Source organism: Aquarana catesbeiana, linkage group LG11 (assembly GCF_042186555.1).
Source record: "Aquarana catesbeiana isolate 2022-GZ linkage group LG11, ASM4218655v1, whole genome shotgun sequence".
NCBI classification, from domain to species: domain Eukaryota; kingdom Metazoa; phylum Chordata; class Amphibia; order Anura; family Ranidae; genus Aquarana; species Aquarana catesbeiana.
The window spans coordinates 102,761,542-102,784,830 of NC_133334.1; the positions used below are offsets into that span (position 1 = coordinate 102,761,542).

The 23,289-nt window shown below is 41.0% G+C and overlaps 1 protein-coding gene across 2 annotated transcripts in view; it reads right to left on the reverse strand.

The window, feature by feature from the left end:
* Window positions 1–23,289, reverse strand: part of LOC141112206 (uncharacterized) — a 122,666-nt gene that overhangs the window by 65,178 nt on the left and 34,199 nt on the right. For both annotated transcript variants that reach the window (XM_073604800.1, XM_073604799.1), the window contains exons 21-28: window positions 22,078–22,188; window positions 20,389–20,568; window positions 14,868–15,107; window positions 14,112–14,268; window positions 12,568–12,699; window positions 12,051–12,198; window positions 10,583–10,620; window positions 601–756 (exon numbers count right to left, since the gene is read on the reverse strand). In XM_073604800.1, the coding sequence (XP_073460901.1) occupies window positions 601–756; window positions 10,583–10,620; window positions 12,051–12,198; window positions 12,568–12,699; window positions 14,112–14,268; window positions 14,868–15,107; window positions 20,389–20,568; window positions 22,078–22,188 (1,162 nt within the window). The remainder of the gene's footprint in view (window positions 1–600; window positions 757–10,582; window positions 10,621–12,050; window positions 12,199–12,567; window positions 12,700–14,111; window positions 14,269–14,867; window positions 15,108–20,388; window positions 20,569–22,077; window positions 22,189–23,289) is intronic.

A 23,289-nucleotide genomic window follows, 5' to 3' on the forward strand; every position in this document is an offset into this window, starting at 1 on the left:
GCTGGAGTTGAGAAACACTGATCTAATAATCTCTTTGCTTATCTTTCTGTAATAAAGCAGATGTTTCCACAAACATCCCACTAGAGCAGTGGTTCTCAACTCCCGTCCTCAGGACCCACTAACAGGCCAGGTTTGCAAGATAACTGAAACACATCACAGGTGATATAATTTTCTGCTCAGTGATTGCAGTATTCTAGTCTGCATCTCCCTAAGGTAACACTTAAAACCTGGCCTGTTAGTGGGTCCTGAGGACAGGAGTTGAGAACCACTGCACTAGAGGCTGCTTGCAGTTGCCCCACATGCAGAAAGCCTCACTGGCACTAAACAGTATTTCACTGTCACCAATCATATTCAAACCTGTCATGTGAATGTTAATCTGTTTGGCGATCCAACAAGTCAAGAGCCAAGGTTGCCCAGCTCAGGCTTCACATGATGGGATCTGTGTGTGATATGGTTACAGTAGATCATACAACTCAGATTAACATACGTTCAGTTTACCTTCTGGCTTTAACATGGCTGCAGTTTTGGGTGGATTGCATTGATGGATTACTGTGGTGGTTTATAAGAACATGACAAATAAGCAGGTTGCGGGGCCCTTACCTGTTGTGATAGTTACTGGAACAGAGGTGACAGGAGTGGTAGATGTGGTCCTGGGAGTTGTACTAGCACATACTTCAAGATGAATCGCTTTAGTTCCATTCTCACATGTTGTCACTTTGCAGAGTCCATTGTTCATTGGTGTAGTATCATTATAATCTGTAAAAAAATGATGTAAGTTTTAAAGACTGGTTACAATTTAAACTACTTTAACTTGACCATTAAATGTTTTGTAATCTTTATTAGGCTAAGGCCATAAAAAAAACTGCATTCATCTTTGTTCTTGACAGGTTTGATTAATTATAAAGAAAAATAATTAGTATAGGTTTTACTAATGGTTATATGACAATATTAAATCCTTATATGCTAATGTTAGCATAATAAAAAGTCCACTTGCTTCAATGACTTTGTAGAAGATGTGTTAGTACAATGTCCTTGGAAGGTCTTGTTGTGCAGACAGTCAGTCTCCTGGTATGGTACAGTGATGCATTTCAGGTTATGGGTCGCTGATAAGGTGTTCCATCACAAAATGTAATGTTTCTTCTAATAGTTGGTGTATAGTTTGACTATGATTGACTGTGATTCTTAACATGAATTTAAGAGTTAAGAGTTAAGAGTTAACATGTAAGATGTTTTAGGAGATTGTACATGACAAATGTCCAAGAGTGATCCTAAATGTCAAAGAAAGATCCTAGCTTAACACCTCTTAACACTCAACCTTTTGAGGATCTCCATGGCCATAAACATTGCTCTACATTCTAATCATTATTTTTACATTGTTTACAACTTTTTTTCTTCTACAGTGCCTTAAAAAAGTATTCATACCCCTTGGAATTTTCCAAATTTTTTCATGTTACAACCAAAGACGTAAATGTATTTTATTGGGATTTTATGTCATAGACCAACACAAAGTGGCACATAATTATGAAGCGGAAGGAAAATGATAAATTGTTTTCAACATTTGTTATAAATAAATCTGTGAAAAGTAGTGGCATGCATTTGTATTCAGCCCCCTTTACTCTGATACCCCTAACTAAAATTTAGTGGAACCAGTTGCCTTTAGAAGTCACCTAATTAGTAAATAGAGTCCACCTGCATGTAATTTAATCTCAATATAGCTGTGAAGCCCTCAGAGGTTTGTTAGAGAGCCTTAGTGAACAAACAGCATTATGAAGGGCAAGGAACACACCAGACAGGTCAAGGATCAAGTTGTGGAGAAGTTTAAAGCAGGGTTAGGTTATAAGAAAATATCCCAAGCTTTGAACATCTCACGGAGCACTGTTAAATCTATCATCCAAAAATGGAAAGCATATGGCACAACTGCAAACCTACTAAGACATGGCCGTCCATCTAAACTGACAGTCTGGGCATGGAGAGCATTCATCAGAGAAGCGACAAAGATGCCCATGGTAACTCTGGAGGAGCTGCAGAGATGCACAGCTCAGGTGGGAGAATCTGTCCACAGGACAACTATTAGTTGTGCACTCCACCAATCTGGCCTTTATGGAAGAGTGGCAAGAAGCCATTGTTTAAAGAAAGATAGGATAAGAAGTCCCATTTGCAGTTTGCGAGAAGCCATGTGGGGGAAACAGCAAACGCGTGGAAGAAGGTGCTCTGGTCAGATAAGACCAAAATTGAACTTTTTGGTCTAAAAGCAAAACACTGTGTGTGGCGGAAAACTAACACTGCACATCACCCTGAACACACCATCCCCACCGTGAAACAGGCAGCATCATGTTGTGGGGATGCTTTTCTTCAGCAGGGACAGGGAAGCTGGTCAAAATTGATGGGCATATGGATGTAGCCAAATACAGGGCAATCTTGGAAGAAAATCTGTTAGAGTCTGCAAAAGATTTGAGACTGGGGTGGAGGTTCACCTTCCAGCAGACCCTAAACATACAGCCAGAGCTACAATGGAATGGTTTAGATCAAAGCATATTCATGTGTTAGAATGACCCAGTCAAAGTCCAGACCTAAATCAAATTGAGAATCTGTGGCAAGACTTGAAAATTGCTGTTCACAGACGCTCTCCATCCAATCTGACAGGGCTTGAGCTATTTTGCAAAGAAGAATGGGCAAAAATGTCACTCTCTAGATGTGCAAAGCTGGTAGAGACATCCCCAAAAAGACTTGCAGCTGTAACTGCAGCAAAAGGTGGTTCTACAAAGTATTGACTCGGGGGGGCTGAATACAAATGCATGCCACACTTTTCAAATATTTATTTGTAAACAATTTTGAAAACCATTTATCATTTTTTTTCCAATTCACAATTATGTGCCACTTTGTGTTGGTCTATCACATAAAATCCCAATAAAATACATTTATGTTTTTGGTTGTAACATGACAAAATGTGGAAAATTTCAAGGGTATATGAATACTTTTTCAAGGCACTGTAAATAAACTTTCAAAACCTTTCATCGAACAGAGGTTTGTTGATTTTTCTTACCATTTAAATAATAACATTGCTTCTTCTAGGGCAATTGAAACCCATGTTGATATTTTTTTATTATGTTCAGGACTAAGAAAAATAAATCAGAATTGCATTTCATCATAAAATTTTAAATAATACATTTGAATATTCAAATTTGCCAACTGCAGTCCTATTGCTGGCCATGTGAATGAGTGGATTGTTCATGCGGCTGGAGCCACCTGTTACTCTAAGGGGACGCAGCAGCTGTACAGACTGTCAGAAACCATGAAATAAGACCGAGCCAGAAGTACAGTTAAATCACACTTGTTTAATAATAAAAGTAAATAGAACAAATGTAGTCAAAACATAGCCAGAGTTCAGGAACCAGAACGGATAGTCAGACAAGCCAAACGTCAGGGAGCCAGAGATGAGCGTAGTAAAACAGCAAGCAGGATCTGGAGCCAGAAGGGATGTCAGCCAAGCAAGTCTTTTAACAGGAATGCAGGAGAGCGTCTCTGTGATGTTGACTAAGGCGAAGGCAGAGATCCTCTGGGCTAGATGCCTTAAGTAGGCAGGACTGATGAGCAGGATATCATCAACAGCTGGGTACCTGTGGAGACATAGGAGCTGGCAATTACCCGACAGCTGAGCGGCCAGCTCAGAGAAGGAAGGGCTGAGCCCAGCCCTGACAGTACCCCCTCCTCAATGACCCCTCCCCCTCGGAGGACCACCAGGCTTTAGGGGAAAACGTCTAGGAAATCATGGAGGTGGACAGGGGCATGCACGTCCAAGGATGTGACCCAAGTGCATTCCTCTGGTCCGTACCCCTTCCAATGCACCAGGTACTGTATGCACCCACAGAACCTACGGGAGTCAACAATGGACTGTACTTCATACTCCTCATGGTTCTCAACCTGTACAGGGTGAGGACATGGCACCGAGGTGGTAAAGCGGTTGCAGACCAAAGGTTTTAATAAGGAGGTATGAAATACATTTGAAATACGCATGATAGAAGGAAGGTCTAAGCCACTGGGTTAATCCTGCGAAGAATACGGAAAGGCCTATAAAACCGAGGTGCAAACTTCAGTGAGGGAACACGAAGTCGGAGGTTGTGAGATGACAGCCAGACCCTGTCCCCAACCTGGTATGAAGGCATGGGCAGGTGCCTGCGGTCAGCATGGAGTCTGTACCTATCATTAGCATGTCGCAAAGCCTCCTGGACTTGTGCCCAAGTGGAATACAATGAGACATTTTTGTCTCTCTTGGGCGCAAAGACTTCTGGACTTGTGCCCAAGTGGAACAAAGGCCACGGAGATGCTCCTCTAATGAAGGAATACTCTGCAGAACAAATGAGTCAGGCAACATGGAAGGTTGGAAACCATAGGTCGCCATAAACGGGGACAATCGGGAAGCAGAATTTAAGGCACTATTGTGAGCAAACTCTGCCCACGGTAATAGGTCTGACCAGATGTTATGATGGTGAGAAATATAGCAATGTAGGAATTGCTCCAAGGACTGATTGGCTTGTTCTGCGGCCCCATTAGACTGCAGGTGATACGCAGAGGAAAAAGCAAGCTGAATTCCCAACTGTGCACAAAAGGCTCGCCAGAACCGGGACACAAACTGACTACCCCTGTCCCAGACAATTACCTTGGGTAGCCCATGTAAGAGAAAGATCTCCTGAGCAAAAATGGAAGCCAGTTCCTTAGAAGTGGGCAACTTCTTAAGTGGAATACAATGAGACATTTTTGAGAACTGGTCAACCACCATAAGGATAACTGTGTTGCCCTGGGAGTTGGGTAACTCCACAATGAAATCCAAAGACAGGTGGGTCCAGGGCCTCTCTCCATTGGGTATGGGTTGTAGGAGGCCCTCTGGAACATGTTGTGGAGTCTTACTCTGAGCACACATGGAACAGGCAGCTACAAAGGTGGTTACATCATCACGTAGACTAGGCCATCAACATTTTTGAGAAATGGCCCAAAAGAGTTGATTCTTCCCAGGGTGGCCAACAGCCTTGGAAGAATGGTAAATCTGGAGCACAGCAGTACGGAAACTCTCTGGGACAAAGCAGCGGTCACAAGGTTTCTCAGGAGGAGCATGGACCTGAGCAGCAAGAATTTTGTCACCCAAAGGAGAAGTGAGACTAGTGCAAACCATAGCCAAAATGGTTATGGAGGAATCACAGGAACCGGAACCGACTCCAACTTGGAAGTGGAGGAAAATTGTTGTGACAAAGCGTCAGCCCCCTACATTCTTAGTACTGGGTAAGAATGAGACAATGTAATTGAAACTTGACAAGAAAAGAGCCCATCACGCCCTTCTGGGAGAGAGGTGATTAGCCTCAGACAAGAATGTGAGATTCTTATGGTCAGTAAGAAAGGGAACCGGCACAGTGGTACCTTCAAGGAGATGTCTCCATTCTTTCAGGGCTAAAATGACCGCTAACAGCTCTTTGTCACCAATCTCATAATTGCACTCCGCAGGGGCCAATTTTTTGGAAAAGTAGCCACAAGGATGTAAAGAGTTCTCAGAGGTAGGACGTTGAGACAGAAAGGTGCCAACTCCAGTTTCAGAAGCATCAACCTCAAGGATAAAAGGTAACGTAGAATCAGGATGTGCCAACACAGAAGCAGAAACAAAGGCAGCCTTGAGACTCTCAAAAGCCTTAATGGACTCCGGAGACCAACTCTGTGGGTTACCGTTTTCTGGTCATATCAGTCAGGGGCTTGACCAGAGATGAGAAGTTACGAATAAACTTCAGATAATAGCAAAGCCCAGGAAACGCTGTAGAGGACGTAAACCCACGGGTCGGGGCCACTGTAGGACTGCAGAAAGTTTCTCTGGGTCCATCGAAAAACCAGCAGTGGAATTGACAATAGCCCAGGAACTTAACCTGTTCACAATGGAACTCGCACTTCTCCAATTTACAATAGGGATTGTTGCCTCAGTTTCTGAAGCACACGACAGACATCTGTGTGGTGGCTCTCCAGGGACTTGGAAAATATGAGGATATCATAGGGATAAACCACCACACATAACTGCAACAAATCTCGGAGGACATCATTAATTCCTGGAAAACTTCTGGGGCATTACAAAGGCCAAAAGGCATTACGAGGTACTCATGATGGCCTGTTCTGGTCTTAAATGCAGTTTTCCACTTGTCGCCCTCCTTAATCCTCACGAGATTGTATGCCCCTCTCAAATCAAGCTTTGTGAAAACCGTTGCTCCCTTGAGGCTGTCAAATAACTTCGTAATCAATGGAATCGGATAGTAGACATGTGCATTCGTTTTCGTCCGAATGCATTTTCGTCCGAATTTCAGGTGTTTTCGTTATCGTTTTAACAAACGATAACAAAAGTGCAGAATCCGAAAAACGAAAGATCCGACATAAACAAATGCTTTATTTTCATTTTCGTTGCTACAACAGTTCGATATAGATAGGAGATTCGACATGATGATGACAATAACAATCTGTGTCCATCAAACCTGTGGTCGAATGTGCCTAACCTTAGCTCTATTAGTCCAAGACTATTCTACATAGAGAGAAAAGATTCGACATAGAGAGAAAAGATTCGACGTAGGGGAGAAAGATTCGACGTAGAGGAGAAAAGATTTGACGAGGGGGAGAAATGATTCGACGTAGGGGAGAAATGATTCGATGTAGGGGAGAAAAGATTCAACGTAGGGGAGAAAAGATAACTAAAAATAATGATGATGATGAATGTTATTGGCTGATTGTAACCAAAGAGGAGGAGCAGTAAAAAAGCTAGAACTAAGTACACATGTACTTTGGCTTATGGTGTCTGTTGAAAGTTCTAAGAAGATTCGACGGAGCAGGTAAACTATACGGCGTCGTACAGTTTAGCTGCTCCATCTAATCTTCTTTGAACATTCGACAGACACCATAAGCCTTCAATGACAGATTCGACCTTAATTTGGATTTTCGGACTAATGCAATTTTTAACGAAAAACGAAATAAACAAAAACGAATTTCGGGAGTAACTAAATAAATTTATTTTTTGGACGAAAACGAAATTCCGAAACGATTTCAGTGTGCACATGTCTATCGGATAGGTATTCTTAATCGTGAAACGATTGAGACCCATATAATCAATACAGGGTCTAAGTTCACCACTCACGAAGAAGAAACCAGCACCAGCAGGGGACGAGGATTTGCGGATGAAACCTTGAGAAAGTGCGTCTGCAACATACTCCTCCATGGCCTTATTCTCCAAGACCGACAAAGGGTAAACCCGGCCATGAGGGGTATGGCACCAGGGTGAAGGTCAATTGCGCAATCATACGGCCGGTGTGGAGGCAAACTACCAGCTTGACCTTTGTCAAAGACATCTCTAAAATTGCACAAGACCTTGGCTACCTTCTTGAAGCATGTCTCACTGCATTGTGGGGACCAGGAGAGAACCTCAGCATGGAGCCAATCAAAAGAGGGGTTGTGCCTCTGTAACCGAGGATAAACAGCGGAAACTTAGGTGAGGAAATAACTTGGAATTGGATTATCTCATGGTGAAGAGCCCCTACAGCCATGGACAACGGAACTGTCTCATGAGTCACATGGGCAGGCTGTAGGGACCCCCCATCAAGAGCTCAATTAGAGCCTGTATCTCGATGGACGACCCAGCCCAAGAAAGGGAGATTGAAACCAGGGATTTATCCTTCTGGATAACTGGGGATGAAACAACGCCACCTAAGGTCTATCCATGACAGGACCTCAAGGTTCGGGTGTTCCCTGGACAGGTAGGACAAGACTTCAATAAGTGACCTGCCTGGCCACAATAAAGGCACAATCACTCCCTCCTCCTAAAGGTTCTCTCATCTGCAGAGAGACACGTGAAGACCAAGTACATGGGTTCATCTTCACTGACCGACTCGGTATCAGGAGGGATGGGAGGTGAGGGAGGCACGGGTGGGACTGCAAAGTTCGGAGGCAAACGTACAGGAGGCTTCTGCAAGCGCTCCCTAAAAGAGTCTTTCTCTGAGTCTGGAGTCAATGAGGATGGCAAACATGATCAACTTCTCCAGCTCAGTGGGTATATATCAGGCTGCTATCTCATCCTTGATGGAATCCGAGAGACCATTGGAAAAAACAGCCACGAGGGCCTCATTGTTCCGCGCAACCTCTGCTGCCAGAGTATGGAATTCAATGGCGTAGTCGGCAACAGTTCTCGTACTCTGTTTGATGGACATGAGGAACTTGGCAGCAGAAGCGGAGCATGCGGGAATGTCAAAAACCCTTTTAAAGGAGGCCACAACCTCAGGGTAACTCAAGACAACAGGTTTTTGCATCTCTCATAGAGGGTTTGCCCAGGCCAAGGCTCTCTCAGAAAGCAAAGATATCTCAAAACCTACTTTGCTTCTGTTCGTGGGAAACGCCTGGGGTAAGTATATCTCAACCTGGTTGAGAAACCCTTCTGTATTGAAGGTAATGCTTGAGGCAGGGGCCTGCACAGAGACTGGCGCAGCAGCAGGGATGGCCTGCAACTCAGGTTGAACCAGAGGAGCCTCATTGAGAGATTACAGGTGAGCCGCGAGACTCAGGAGAATTTGTAATGCCATGGCAAACTGATCCATGCGGTGGTCTTGCTCATCCAATCTGGAAAAAATATTACCAATTGGACTGACTGTATCTTCTGAATTCATGGCCTTCGCCTACTGTCAGAAACCATGAAATCAGATTGAGACAGAAGTACAGTTAAATCACACTTGTTTAATAATAAAAGTAAATAGAACAAACGTAGTCAAAACATAGCCAGCGTTCAGGAACCGGAAAGGATAGTCAGACAAGCCAAACGTCAGGGAGCCGGAGATGAGCGAGGTAAAACAGCAAGTAGGATCTGGAGGCGGAAGGGATGTCAGCCAAGCAAGTCTTTTAACAGGAATGCAGGAGAGCGTCTCTGTGACGTTGACTAAGGCAAAGGAAGAGATCTTCTGGGCTGAACGGCTTAAGTAGACAGGACTGACGAGCAGGATATCATAAACAGCTGGGTACCTGTGGAGAGATATGAGCTGGCAATTAGCCAACAGCTGAGCGGCCAGCTCAGAGAAGGAAGGGCTGGGCCCAGCCCTGACACAGACACGGCCACTGATCCTAATTTGACAGGTGTGGATGAGTGGCCCTGAATGCACATTGTCTGTGTTTAGAGCCATATACCTGCACCCACACGCCTGTCAAATTAGGACCTGCGGCTGTGTTCCAATAGCTTAACATAGGCTGCCTGCACACAGTTTAGAGGGTCTAGTCACATAAACAAACCACTGATTCAAACAATTCAGGCCACAACGTCCATGTGAATGAGCCCCAAGACCTCAATCACACACAAAGCAGGAATTTTGTTGTGTTTGTGTCCACTAGTAATGATTTTAGTGTATTTTTAGCAAACTATTTGATATTTTCGAGGCGGGAGGGGGCCCTGACAGGTAGGCTGTATGGGGCCTTGTGATTTCTAACAGCAGCCCTTAATGTGACCCCCAGTGCAGAGGGGCAGGGGAGGAGCAAACAAGGATGTTGTGCAGGCACTCAGTGTCCTTCTTATTAACTGATGACGTCATTGGCTGTCAGAACACTGACGCCTAGAAGATTGTAATGGTACACAATGAAACCTGTGGCTTTGTGTAACTTAAAGCAATTGTTAGCCTAAAAAAAAATATTGATCCGATTCCCTTAAAGCATGTTATACAGCACAGTGCTTGTGCTGTGTAATTTGGCCCTCCGTAACACCTAAAATACCTGTCTGATCCTGCCTGGCTATACCCTCCCCTCTGTAAACTGACCAATGTTTATCATGGCTGCTGAGCCCTGACACCGTGGTCAGTTTACGTGCCTCCGCCATCTGCAGCTCTCCTGTCCCCCTTTGTCCTCTCTCCCTCCCTGCCTGTCTGGTTCTGTGTCAGTGCCCACCCCCCCTCCCGTCATGCTGCTGCACTTAAATTTTATATCATCCTGTCTGTTTAATAATCCTATGTGCCCCTGTGTCTCTATTTTATAAGAATAAGCCGTTCTTTACCAATTTTCAAAATGCCAATCGCCACTCACACGACCTGCCTCCTCTCTACTCCCCTCCCAACTGACATCAGCAGGGAATCCTCAATCCCACCCTCTGCAACTGTCAGACAGGGAGAGAGGGTGATCAACGCTCTGAAAACTGGTAAAGAACGTCTTATTTTTATAAAACACAGACAGAGGGGCATATAGGATTATTAAACAGACAGGATGGTATAAAGTTGATTAAGTGATTTAACAACCACTTTGAAGGGAGGCTTGATCCACCTGCTGGCTTGTATACAATTTTGGGGCAATTTTTAGGCATTTTGCCAAGGCACCCCTGAAGAAACCTGAAGGCAAACCAGGGTGCCTGGGTACCTTGGTTGAAAAAGGCTGCTCTAGATTCCCTTTCATTTTCTGAATTAGATTCCCTTTTCTTCTCCTCAAATTTACATCTCTGATAAAGATGTGAAGCGTATTTGCTGCATTATATTCGTTACTCTAAAAATACTACAGTATAACATTGCATGTATACTATACTTTGTCAATAACAAGTTGCTGCAAAAATTACCTGTTACGGTGCAGTCGATTTTTCCTGAGTGGCATACACTAAAAAGAGATAAAAAAAATATTTTTATGTAAAATAACTGACAGCCAGATTATATACCTCGACCTGGGTTTACCTTTAAAGGACACCTGTACTGAGATATGTAGGATACCATGTTTGACCTCACCTGCAAATGCTAGTAGTCTGTCAAGCTACTCTAATGGCTTCAATGACTCTTTATTCCCTGACTCAGAACAAGTGAATAGATCAGATGTTTTTCACTCTGACTTTACTGATCTGAATGTTTGTTCCAGGGAGGTGACTTATGGTACTTAAGTAAGATATAGCCAGGCATGTAACATTTTCTGAAGGAGATCAGCAATGGTGGCATCCACATTTCTCTCATGACAGGTGTCGTTTTAGGCAGGTAATTTATAAGGAGCCTTATTATTCCAGCTCACACCAGTAGCATACTATATGTGAGCAATGTTTGCTCTGCTTTTCCAGCTAAATGATGCTTCCCTGCTCATGTACACCATATATGTACATTAACTTTAGCCAACACAGACAAATGATGATCAGGGATAAAGATTAAAATGAGTAAATTCCAAAGTAAATAAAAATTGTTCATTCTGAATATTTACAACTGCAAGGCTTATACTAACAAAGGTTAGCAAAGCAAAAAGCTGAAAGCATTAGTAGATTATCAGTTATAGATCTATTATTCGCTTATCAAATAAGTATAATAGGATTAAAGGCACCAGCACTTGAGTATGTATGACCACTAATAATATATTTTATGCATCATGCTACAAAAATTGCATTAATCGTGTCTTTCTTGCTTTAATAAGTGCAATGACAAAGCAGGTTCATTAAAATAAAAGGCACGTTTACCATTTAAGCATGGCTTGATTTAAAAGGAGTATAGGCTTACTGCAGAGCTTACACAAGTCCATACTACCAGTGCTGGCACTGGCAGGCCTGCATGCCCAGTGCAATGCTTTCATCTTCCTTCCGTCTGTTTGCTCTACCAAGGGGCACGCTCCAGACATAAATTGTATGGCTAAGAGGCAGCTTTGCTTTTAAATGGCCATGCTATTTTTGAGCATACTCCCATCCTTACAGGTCTGCATGGGCAAAGGGAACATTCTGCTGGCTGTGCAATGAAGAGCGTTCCAACAAATCTATTTTATATTCACGCCCAACTCTGTTTAACTACTTAAAGTCTAGTTAAAGTGGATTTACACTTTTATTTTGGCATATCAGTATATGTTTTTTTTCTGATTTTATAATCAGATCATTTGATCATGCCTAACCAGCCTGTAGCATTTATTAGTCTTCCTAGTATTGCTGAACAAATCAACAAAGTTCTAGTTGCTAGCCTTCTGGCTCCAAGGTGGACCATCTATAACTTAACAACCTCCACTGCATACTGTATACCAACAGCCTTATCCCACCATGCTGGTGAATATTTACAGTTACAGCTTCTTACCATTTATAACAATCCCGGTAAACAGGCACTTCCTTGCCAATCTCATAGTGAGTATTATTAACATAGCAGCCACAATTCTCCTTTGTCACACATATCTTGGTCTCTTCATCAAAAATAGGCTTCTCCGGAGGGCAGGATGGGTAACAGCCTTAAAACCAGAAATGTACAAACAGTGAAAATACAGAAAAACAAAACTATACATTAGTTCTAAGTTTTAGGTATGTAATGCTGACTATTGCAAAGTCCTAAATTGTTGTATTAGTAGAGTGGAGAGTAGAGAGTAGAAACTCCTTGTAATGACCTCAGGAGATATGTTAACCCTGTAACTCAAGCACAGAGATCTCACCAAATCTCAATTCAAATACCAAGTGATATAAGAAATTGTCATGTGATTTAATTCTCCAGCATATGCTAAAACCTAAATATCAGTTTTGGTTGAATTGGTCCTTAATGCTATGGCATATATTAGATAACACAAGAATAATACTATGACATGAGATACTTCTGGAATACTCACCTTCCAGGTAAGTGATGGTAACATTAGTGTAGACGTTGTTAATGGAGCGACATGTTTCTATGTTGTGATTGCCGCAAGGGTGATAATGCCACTCACATTCATCTTTAGGGTTATAGTAGTCACAAAATATGGCTGTGGGAAAACATTTAACCAATGCTTTTAAATATAGCCTTTGAACATACAGGGATAATAAGTACTACTTGCTAATTACAGATTCTAAAAATTGTGTAACTGATCTGATTGTTAGTAGAATGTATAACAGCTATAAACTATAAGCTTTAAAACAAAATCTGCATAATATACTGTTATAGATGTCCTAAAAATACAGTAAAATACAGTTCATGGAATGTTGTTGTTTTGACTGTTTTATATCTTTCTTATTAGGAGTGATTGGTCTCTGTACTTGTTAACTAATGTATTTAAGGGTTACAACCCCCGCTCTCTAGATTTGGAGTTTGAGACTAAGAAGAGGAAACATCAGCAATACTCCATGTAAGCACCTTTGTAGGCATATTCCATTAAGACCCATTATAACTGATCATCTACTATTGACCTAATGTTTGTACCCTTTGTGTCCAGTGGTAAATGTTGTGATTTAGCATGTTAACATAATGGGATGTGGATACAACTCTGTTTATAGGATACTGTGTGTGGGCTTGCTAAGTGCTTTTGGTAGGACAATCCACAGATACCTGCATGGGCAGAAGGATCAGTAGATATCCCTATTCCTCTACAGCAATAACCAACATCTTGGCATTTCCCACTGTGAATAAAGAATACTTCAAGAGTGCACACAAACAAAAGGAATAAGACTGGCCATACATTATACCCTTTTCTTTAGATTTACCAAAACCATACAATATGAGGTCAAACCTAAACGCTTTTAATTTGTATTAAAATTATATCAGGCAGACCTTTTCACTACTTAGTTGAAGTTAAATCTAAAGGAAATTTAATAAGAAAATTGTATTATGTATGGCCAGCTTTAGACAGGCAATGAATACTATTTGCTAAGGTCAATATCTGACTGCATTGTCTTACACTATGAATATTATCAGAAGGTAAACGCATACCTAAAGGGTACTTAAAGCCATTGTTTCCTTTTGAGATAGAGAAGGGAAGGAGTAGAACCTTTGTCAGATTTTATTGCTGTCTGTATCCCCACTGGGGCGATTAACCCTCTGTATGTGTCCTAGTCACCATTCTCAAAAATGTTGAGTTGTCACTGGAGCAAGAATTGAAGGGAGTCTTTCAGTGGGAACATTGGTTCAGGGGATAACTGTCTATGGTAAGATTTCCCTTGCTTTAATGAGATCTGCTCTCATTTAGAGTTGTTTAATGATGGGAAGTGAAGGAAAAACTCCCAATTGGGGCATGTACAGCAAATAGATACAGATATACAGTAGATATACTTCAAAAATCTTTATTGCTCTCAGAGTTATTTGTAGCAACTACTTCAAACTGTATATAATACATTTTTTGTTACCTATTTTTGTAATCAAATAATGACTAGGTTTCAATGATTTTAGTAAATCTTTACTCACGACATATGTCTGGTGTTCTCCAGTAGACACAGATTCCAGCTTTGGTGCATTCCTGACCATAGGCAGCTACTGCTGTGCAGAAACAATCACAGTCTCCACCACTGTCACAGGAGCAAGCGTCACTCACACATGCCTCATAAAAAGGTATTGGATCCACCTTGTAAAAGATGAAACATTGACTTGTTTAGATATTCATAAAAGCTAACATTGAAGCTTTTCTGCCTTCAATGAAGTTTGACTCGTCCAGTAACTGGTGATATAAAACTCCAAAATATTGTCAGCTGCCTAACATAGGGAGAAAGATTTCCATTGTGCCGGTGCTAGATCATAAACTTACAGCTCCAAAACTTGATTTATGATTAAACTATAGTAGCAAAATATGTCAAGGCATTTCATCTTATACCACTCTTTATGATCTACTGATTTATTAAAGAATCCCCAAGCCTGGATACGTAATATGTGGTCTGTTTTTCCAGATTGTCAGATATTACCTGTTACCTCTTTTGAAGAACCCATTTAATTACAAACAACATTGTCTCCTACAATCCTGTGCATTGAAACATCATTTATCTTTTACCATCATTTTTAGAAGATACGAGTATTAAACAATCCATCTTGTTTCCTATACAGTATATGAACACAACAATCAAATTTCTCATTACTTTTGGCAGGTAGCCCAAGAGTTTATTGAGATTATGTTCCTACATTTTGATAATCCCTAGGTAAGAACTGACCACTCTTTGCTTATCTCCTTACCTTGCTGTGGCAGGCTTGAAACATTTGGCCTTTAATGAGGCTGCATTGTTTCTCAGCCCAGGAGCGTCGGTGTGGGTTCTGATTGCAAGGGTTAATTACTGCGGCATATTCTGGACAGGTGGGGTCATACTTCCAGCTGAACCCAAACTCTAGCACATCAGTGACTGGCAACATGTGACTGGTTTTAAAATCATTTTGTGAATTGTCATCAAAGTTGCCACACAAGCCACATAGTTTGCCCTGGAGAAAAAATAAGGTAGTCGTTTAGATGAAATCCCCATGAATAATAATTAGAATGTATAGCTATAAGATATTATATAGAGCATGTGGATTGTCATACATTAAAACTTCAAGTGCTTTCCAAGTTTAGAACTATAATATTTCATAATATTATAATGTGTACACAGCTAATCATGGATCAATCATAACTTTATGACCACCCACTTAATACTGAGTAGGTCCCCTTTTACCATTAAAACAACCCATTTTACAACCAAAACAGCCCTGATCCGTTAAGGCAGGGATACAGCTAGACCTCAAAAGGTATGATCGGGTATCTAGTACCGAGCCACAGATCCTTTAAGTCCTATACGTTGTAAGGTGGGGCCTCTATAGATCAGGCTTGTTTTTCCAGCACATCCCACAGATGCTCAATTGGATTGAGACTTGGAGAATTTTGAGGCCAAGTCAACTCCTTGAACTTGTTGTTGTGTTCCTCAATCCATTCTCAAACCTTTTCTGCAGAGTGGCGGGGTGTAGACATGTGCTTGATGAAAACATTTGTTTTGTTTCATTTTGATTTGATAATCTAGTTATTTTGTTTAGTTAAATTCGGTTGATTTGTTCAATTCGTTTTCGGAATTCATATTTGGAATTCGTACTCGGAATTTTCAAATTTTCTTCGAATTTAACGATTTTTTTCGATTTGAAGCGATAAAATCGATCCATTTTAGAATCGGTCGAAACAAAAATGCTGTATTGTTTTTGATTTGAATGCAGCAAAGTGAACAAACAAAAGAAAAATCTTCATGAAATGATTACAATGACTCTTTAAATCACTTTTGGCTTAACAAAAACAGCATTATTTTCAAATGGTAGTCTAATAACATACAGAGTCTTTGATTTCAGCAATATGTGTAGTGAGAAGTCGACTGGAGTTCAATGTAAAATTCGATTCGAATTTCAGTCCGAATTTCCAAAATTCTGATGAATTTCGTTATGTTATTCGGAGCATTCGGTAAAATTTGTTTATATTGTAAATCGGGTATTTGCAGATATCCAGATATTAATTTGGAACAAAACGAACAGCACATGTCTAGCAGGGTGTATTATCCTGCTGAAAGAGGCCACTGCAATCAGGCAATACAGTTTTCATGAAAGCACTTGGTCTGCAACAATGATTAGATAGGTGGTATGTGTCAAAGTAACATCTACATGAATGGCAGGTCCCAAGTTTTCTTAGCAGAAGCATTGCCCAAAGCATCACACTGCCTCTGCCAGCTTACTTTCTTCCCATAGTGTACCTAGTGTAAGCGATGTACACGCAATCGGCCATCCACACCATGTATGGAAAACATGATTCATCAGACCAGGCCACCTCCTACCATTACTCTGTGGTCCAGTTCTGATGCTCATGTGCTCATTGTAGGCATTTTAGCTGTGGACATGGGTCAGCATGGGCAGCCTGACGGGTCTGTGACTATGCAGCCTCAAATACAACATACTGCAATGGCCATTTTTTCTGCTTTCAATACATCAAATTCAGGGACAATATGCTTACTTGCTGCCTATTTATGCCAGCGACTTTCAGATGCCATTGTAACAAGATAATCAATATTATTCACCTAACCTGTCAGTGATCATAACCTTGGTTATGGTTGATCGATGACATAGCTCACATGTACAAAAAATGCATATATATTATAGGAATGTAACAGCATAATTATATAATAGATGCGCATCAAGAAAATTTCTAGCAATAGAAAAGGTTAAAATGTGGCACTTATAAGGGGTAGTGTGAGACAAGATGCTTGCCTTCTGGGCAGAAAGTTAATGCAAAGTTTGCATATCGGTCTTTTCTCTATGGAAACTAGAGTTTAATTAGAGCTATAAGCTGTGCTTCCAGATTTTGATTTGATCACTGGTTAAAGGTAAACCTATCCTGGGAGAATATCGAGGCTGCCATTAGTGACCTACCTACTGAAAATGTTAGCCTCATGGTAATCCAACGTCTTCTATACTTTGTGAGGGACTAATGGGAAACGACTATTTGATCAGGATTCTGACTTAATTCTGAGTTTCTAACCATGTTTCTTCTGTAACTATTGAAGTGATGGTAACTAGCATTCCTAGTAGGATGGCAGCATTTCTCTTGGTACATATTAATTTTAACCTGAAACGTTAATCAAACAGTAGCCAGTGCTTGTAGTAGGAGCAGCATGTGTGATCATGCCCCACCATAAAGGAGGGGATTGCTCACTGAAATCTCTTAAACAAACCCTGTAGAACATTCATGGGAAAATCTTTCTATAATCTTATAGGTGCATTTAATGTATTATCATTATGTATTATTAGTATTGTTACTCATGTGACACTCTACAGCATAGGTGTGCACAGCCTATTACATTAGGGTGTGCACTACATAACTCAAACACACATGCATGTTTATGTTGCATATATACAGTATGTGTGTATATATATATATATATATATATATATATATATATATATATATATATATATATATACTGTATATGACCCATTCATGTGAATAGCCCCATTCTGCATGCACCCCACAATCACGTGCGTGCGGAGTTTAAGGGGTTAAAGCAGGCAGTGTGGAGGCAATACAACACCTCCTCACTGCCTTTCAAATGTTCTGTGAAATGCAATCTGAATACAGGTCGCTCTTCAGAAATCAAAGCACAGGATCTCCTGTATCAGTCCCAGCACAGGACCCCCCACCCATCTGTCGTTACCAGGACAAGATCCCACCTTTGTCAGTCCTAGCACAGGATCCCACCTCTGTCATTTCCAGCACAAGACTGTATGGCCAGTCTTATTCCTTTTGTTTGTGTGCACTCTTAAAGTATTCTTTGTTCCCAGTGGGAAATGCCAAGATGTTGGTTATTGCTGTAGAGGAATAGTAGAGGTGTCTACTGATCCTTCAACCCATGCAGGTACCTGTGGATTGTCCTACTAAAAGCACTTAGCAAGCCCACAGATAGTATCCTATAAACAGAGTTGTATCCACATTCCATTATGTTAACATGCTAAATCACAACATTTCCCACAGGATCCCCCCTCTAACAATCCCAGGACAAGATCCCACTTCTGTCAGTCCTAGCACAAAATAGGACATCCATGATCAGTCCCAGCACAGGATCCCCCCTCTGTTAGTCCCAGGACAGGATCTCCTTTATCAGTCCCAGCACAGGATCCCCTCTCTGCCAGTCCCAGCACAGAATCTCCCTCTGTCAGTCCCAGGACAGAATCCCCTCTGTCAGTTCTAGCACAGGGTCCTCCCTCTTTCTGTCCCAGGACAGGATCCCCTCTGTCAGTACTAGCACAGTCCCCCATCCCCCTCGTCATTCCCAGCACATTCCTAGCAGAGGATACCCCCTATGTCAGTCCCAGCACATTCCTAGCAGAGGATACCCCCTATGTCAGTCCCAGCACATTCCTAGCAGAGGATACCCCCTATGTCAGTCCCAGCACATTCGTAGCAGAGGATACGCCCTATGTCAGTCCCAGCACATTCCTAGCAGAGGATACCCCTATGTCAGTCCCAACACATTCCTAGCAGAGGATACCCCCTATGTCAGTCCCAGTACTTTCCCAGCGGAGGATCCCCCCCAACACCCTCGTCACTCCCAGCACATTCCTAGCTGAGGATCCCCCCCTTGTCAGTCCCAGCACATTCCTAGCAGAGGATACCCCCTATGTCAGTCCCAGCACATTCCTAGCGGAGGATCCCCCAACACCCCCTGTCACCCCAGCACATTCCCAGCAGAGGATTCCCCCTCTATTAGTACCAGCACATTCCTAGCAGAGGATTCCCTATCTATTAGTACCAGCACATTCCTAGCAGAGGATTCCCCCCGTCAGTCCCAACACATTCCTTGCAGTGGATCCCCCTGTCAGTCCAAGCACATTCCTAGAAGAGTATTGCCCCCCCCTCCTGTCAGTCCTTATCACAGATTGCCCCCTTTCTCGGCTGACAGTTGTCAGTGGAAGGGAGGAGAAGGCGGGGCTGAGGATGGCTGTGTGTCCTCCCATAGATCGAGCCACCCAGATTTTGGGGAAGGCAGGCAGTGGTGACGATGTCAGTGGGAATATGTGGTGCATGGCACTGTGCCTGCATCAGGTGCCGTGTGTTACTAGTGTGCCTGGGGACTGTGCCATGGACCCGGTGCACTAACCACTAGGATCCAGGACCCAGCATCGCTGCTGCTGCTGCACAGTGATGGAATTGGGTTCCGCTGAAGGAAAAGCCCTAGCGTGAGGGGGGACTAGGGTGTGACCAGGCACACTCGGCACACCCCATGCATAGGCCAATGCTTTATAGTATTCCCCTTCGCTCCTCCCCTGACAGCTACATAAAAGATTATACAGAGAGGTAAAGGAAAGATGGATGAGTTGGATCAGCACAGAGATTAATTATTCGCTCTCAAAAGAGGAGGGCTATGACATGCAAGGAGGGAGGGGCTGTGCTAAAGAATTCACTCTTTCTGGAGTAGTCAAATTTTCTAGCAAGTTCAAGGGCACATTGCAAGTGAATAAAAAAATAATTTATGGAAAGGAAAACACTGTGAGTAAGCATTTAAAATTTGCATGCTTTTAAATTAGCGACAGGGTCTCTTTAAACCAATGTATGCAACTTTCCTATGTCAGCTTTGGGAACCTCTTTGTAAATTGTTTGCCTTCAAAAATGTGATCAATTCAAAAAATTATTTACCTTCTACCAAAATCCAAGAAGATTAGCAACACATTTTTCAGTAACCAAATGTTTCACTGACTACATTATGGTAAAGTCTGCATTTTAGCCCTCAAATGCTACTTTCTCATGTCCCTTCTCATTTAGTGAATCTTAACATATTCTGTTAAGTGCTTTGGAAGATGTAATGTATATAAACATGCTACACGGTGGACATGTCAAAAGCTTACTACATTTTGGATAATAATCACTTATTATAAATCACTAAATTGTGTACCCGATTCCTATGGTTCATTTAACCTAAAACTTCATTAAAAATGAATGAAAATGAAAAACTTACTGGAGTTAAACATACAATATTTGGATTAATTAACTTTACCTCAAACTAGTTCTTAGTGTTTACTGCAACATAAGATATTGTACAGTAGATTTTGTAGACTTTATGCAATACTAGTAAAATAGCTATTGCTGAAGTCATCTGGATAGCAGTTGATAGTTTCTGATGTCACTTATCACACTACAGACTACTGCCAATGTTGGGTAAACCAATCATACTCAGATCCAAGTTGGGAATAATTTGCTTACCTTATAGGCAGGTGAAACTTTAATAAACATGGTGGTTTTTCTGTCCCAGATCAGGATGATACCATTGCTTATTTCAATGACGAGATAAATACCAACTTCACGGGTTAGATAATCCACATGCTTCCCACCTTGTCCTTCCATCTTCTGTATGGTTTTCTCTGCTAATTTCAGTATCTCATTCTGAATTGAGAAAAATGTGTATATGAAACTCCAGACTTTATTCTGTCTTATTATATTGCCTTTTTACATGAAATAAGAAACAAAATGTATGTAAAACAAAAAAATCTACCCAGCAAATATATATTATTTAAAGAAGATATCCATTGTTACATTACTTCATTTTTATTTTCTTCCTGGTAGGTAAATGTGCTATTGCGTTTGGAGCTTAAAAAATCCTTTGTGTCTGATTTTCTGCACTAATGGATATGCTCCCCACTGAACTCCCAACAAAACCAATTATATACAATTCTACTAGTCTATAGTAAAGGGACATTTTTACTATCACCAGAAAAGAAGCAGGTAGGGCTTCAAAATACTAATGGAAGATCTGAGAGAGTGTTTAAAAAGAATCAGTAAACCAACTGTAATAATGTAGTTCAGCACTCTCGAATTGTTGTTAATGGAGTATCTTTACCACTCAATTCTGGCTACACACATAAAGGTTGCTTTCATTCAACCCAGTGTGTTTTTTTTTTTTTTTTCATTCAACCCAGCCGTTGGACAGGGAGCTGTACACATGGGCCAAAAGTCAGCTGGTTTCTGCTGAACTGACCATTTTTGGGTGATTTTCAGCCCCTGTGTACCCATCTTAAGTGTCAGGCTGTAAGGCTATCCTTTATCCTATCTCCTGCCAGAGCTCACTGCTGATGACAGACACTAAAAAACAATTATAAAATAAATAGGCAATCAAGAATACATGGAAGATAACTAAAGGCTTTATTAATGGACAGTTGACCCTCTTCCAGTAGCCTGTAAAATAGACATAAATGTTTTCTCCCGTGGGACTTTAAAGGCAATACATGATCCTTACATACGTTTTGTCATGGAAAATAATATTACCTAGCTTTATTGACAATGCATATGAAACAAAATGCAAAATGTGCATATTGGCTTTTATACATGTATGATACAGCACTGATTACACAAGTTATCCATGGTTGTATACTAATATGCACTTTCCATAGTGCTTAACTTGTCTGCACCATTGTCAAACCAGGACAGACCCAGTAGCCTGAACTGCATGTCATTTATTAATTTTGAGCTCAGCTTCTATTGGAACCTTACATCCCAATTCCATGCTGACATTTTTAGCTCTGACTGGAAGAGAATAAACATCACACACGGCAATCTCTAAACAGTAAGGCCTTACTAATAAAAAATAAAAACAAATCTGGAGATTCAGATTCTTACAAAGGGGTATTCCTGACTGGTCCTCTTTAAAGGAAGACAGTTTTTCACTTTAACTAGGGCTATAAGCAATAATTACAATTTTTGATTTGACCATCATATGAATTTTAGAACCATAATGCAGGTATAGATATCCAAATATAATGGAACTCTCTGAGTGGTGCTGTATTTGAAAAATTTCTTACAGAACACAACTTAATTAACTTCTCTGCATCTGCAGTGACATGGCTATATACTGTATAAGATTGTTTTTTTCAATTTTTTCGCAAATAATATACATACCCCTAGAAAGACCTTGATAGATTTTGAGCATGTGACTCCTGTAGTGCCACACCGGACATTTTCTGTGATGATACTGAAGCTCCCATCAGACTGGTTAGGACCACAATAATCCTGTGATTATGTGAAACAAATGTTTTTATGGTTCTAGCATGGCACACATAGGGGAAATTAGCTAAATATATCTAACATTTAATTGTTTATTTTCTGTGAATTACGCTGGTTGAATTACCTGAATGAATGGAATACAGAATATATCAAATGCTATTATAATATCAAGTAACATTTAATAGCTGAGTGTATTGTTTAACAGTTGATTAAAGGAAACCAAATAGTTTAGGAAAATAAGATACTTTCATACTACCAATGTGTTGGTTGCAGTCACCCAAAGAAACCAAGTGGCATTCAAATAAAATAGTAGCCAGGCAAATAAACATAATGGGGTTGATTTACAAAAGGAAAATGAACTGTGCACTTTGCCAGGGCAGTTGCTCCAGAGCTTAGTAAATGAGGTGAAGCTTTACTTTTCGAAGAACACCCAATGACATGCAAGGAAAATTTAAAAAATGACATTTCTGTTTGCACATGATTGGATGATGGAGGTCAGCAGAGGGTCCCTTTATTTACTAAGGAATAGATTAAATACCCTTGCAAAGTGCACAGGCTATTTGCCTTTAGTAAATGAACCCCACTGGCTCTTTACCATTTAATCCCTACCGGATAGAGCAATAATTAATGTAAAGATGGTTATTATGCTTTTGTATAAGTTTATTGGTCCTGGGCGTGCATATGCGTAAATTGTTCACCTGCATGTGTTATGTTCAGTAGTTTATTTTTTGTTTTACATTTTTTTATTCATTTTCTTCTTGGTCTGTGTCTTTGGGAGAATGGCTGGAATATGTCCTTTTCCTACATAATTTGTACTAAAAAAGTGCCCTTTCTAACTTAGATAAGGTATAATTTGTATGTTTTTTTGTCACAAAGGGCAGATAACCCTCATTTAATTGTTATATAAGCTACCCATATATAGCCTTATGGTTCCTAAGACCTACAAGTGACCTAATGACCATCAGTGGGACTAATTAGATGGCCACTAAATAATAAAAATCCCAGAGGATCCAGCATTAAATGACAGCATTGGTAGCAGTATTCTTCACATTCATCTTACATTACATACATACAGATTAATTTGCAGCAGCTTCTAAAGAGGCTTTC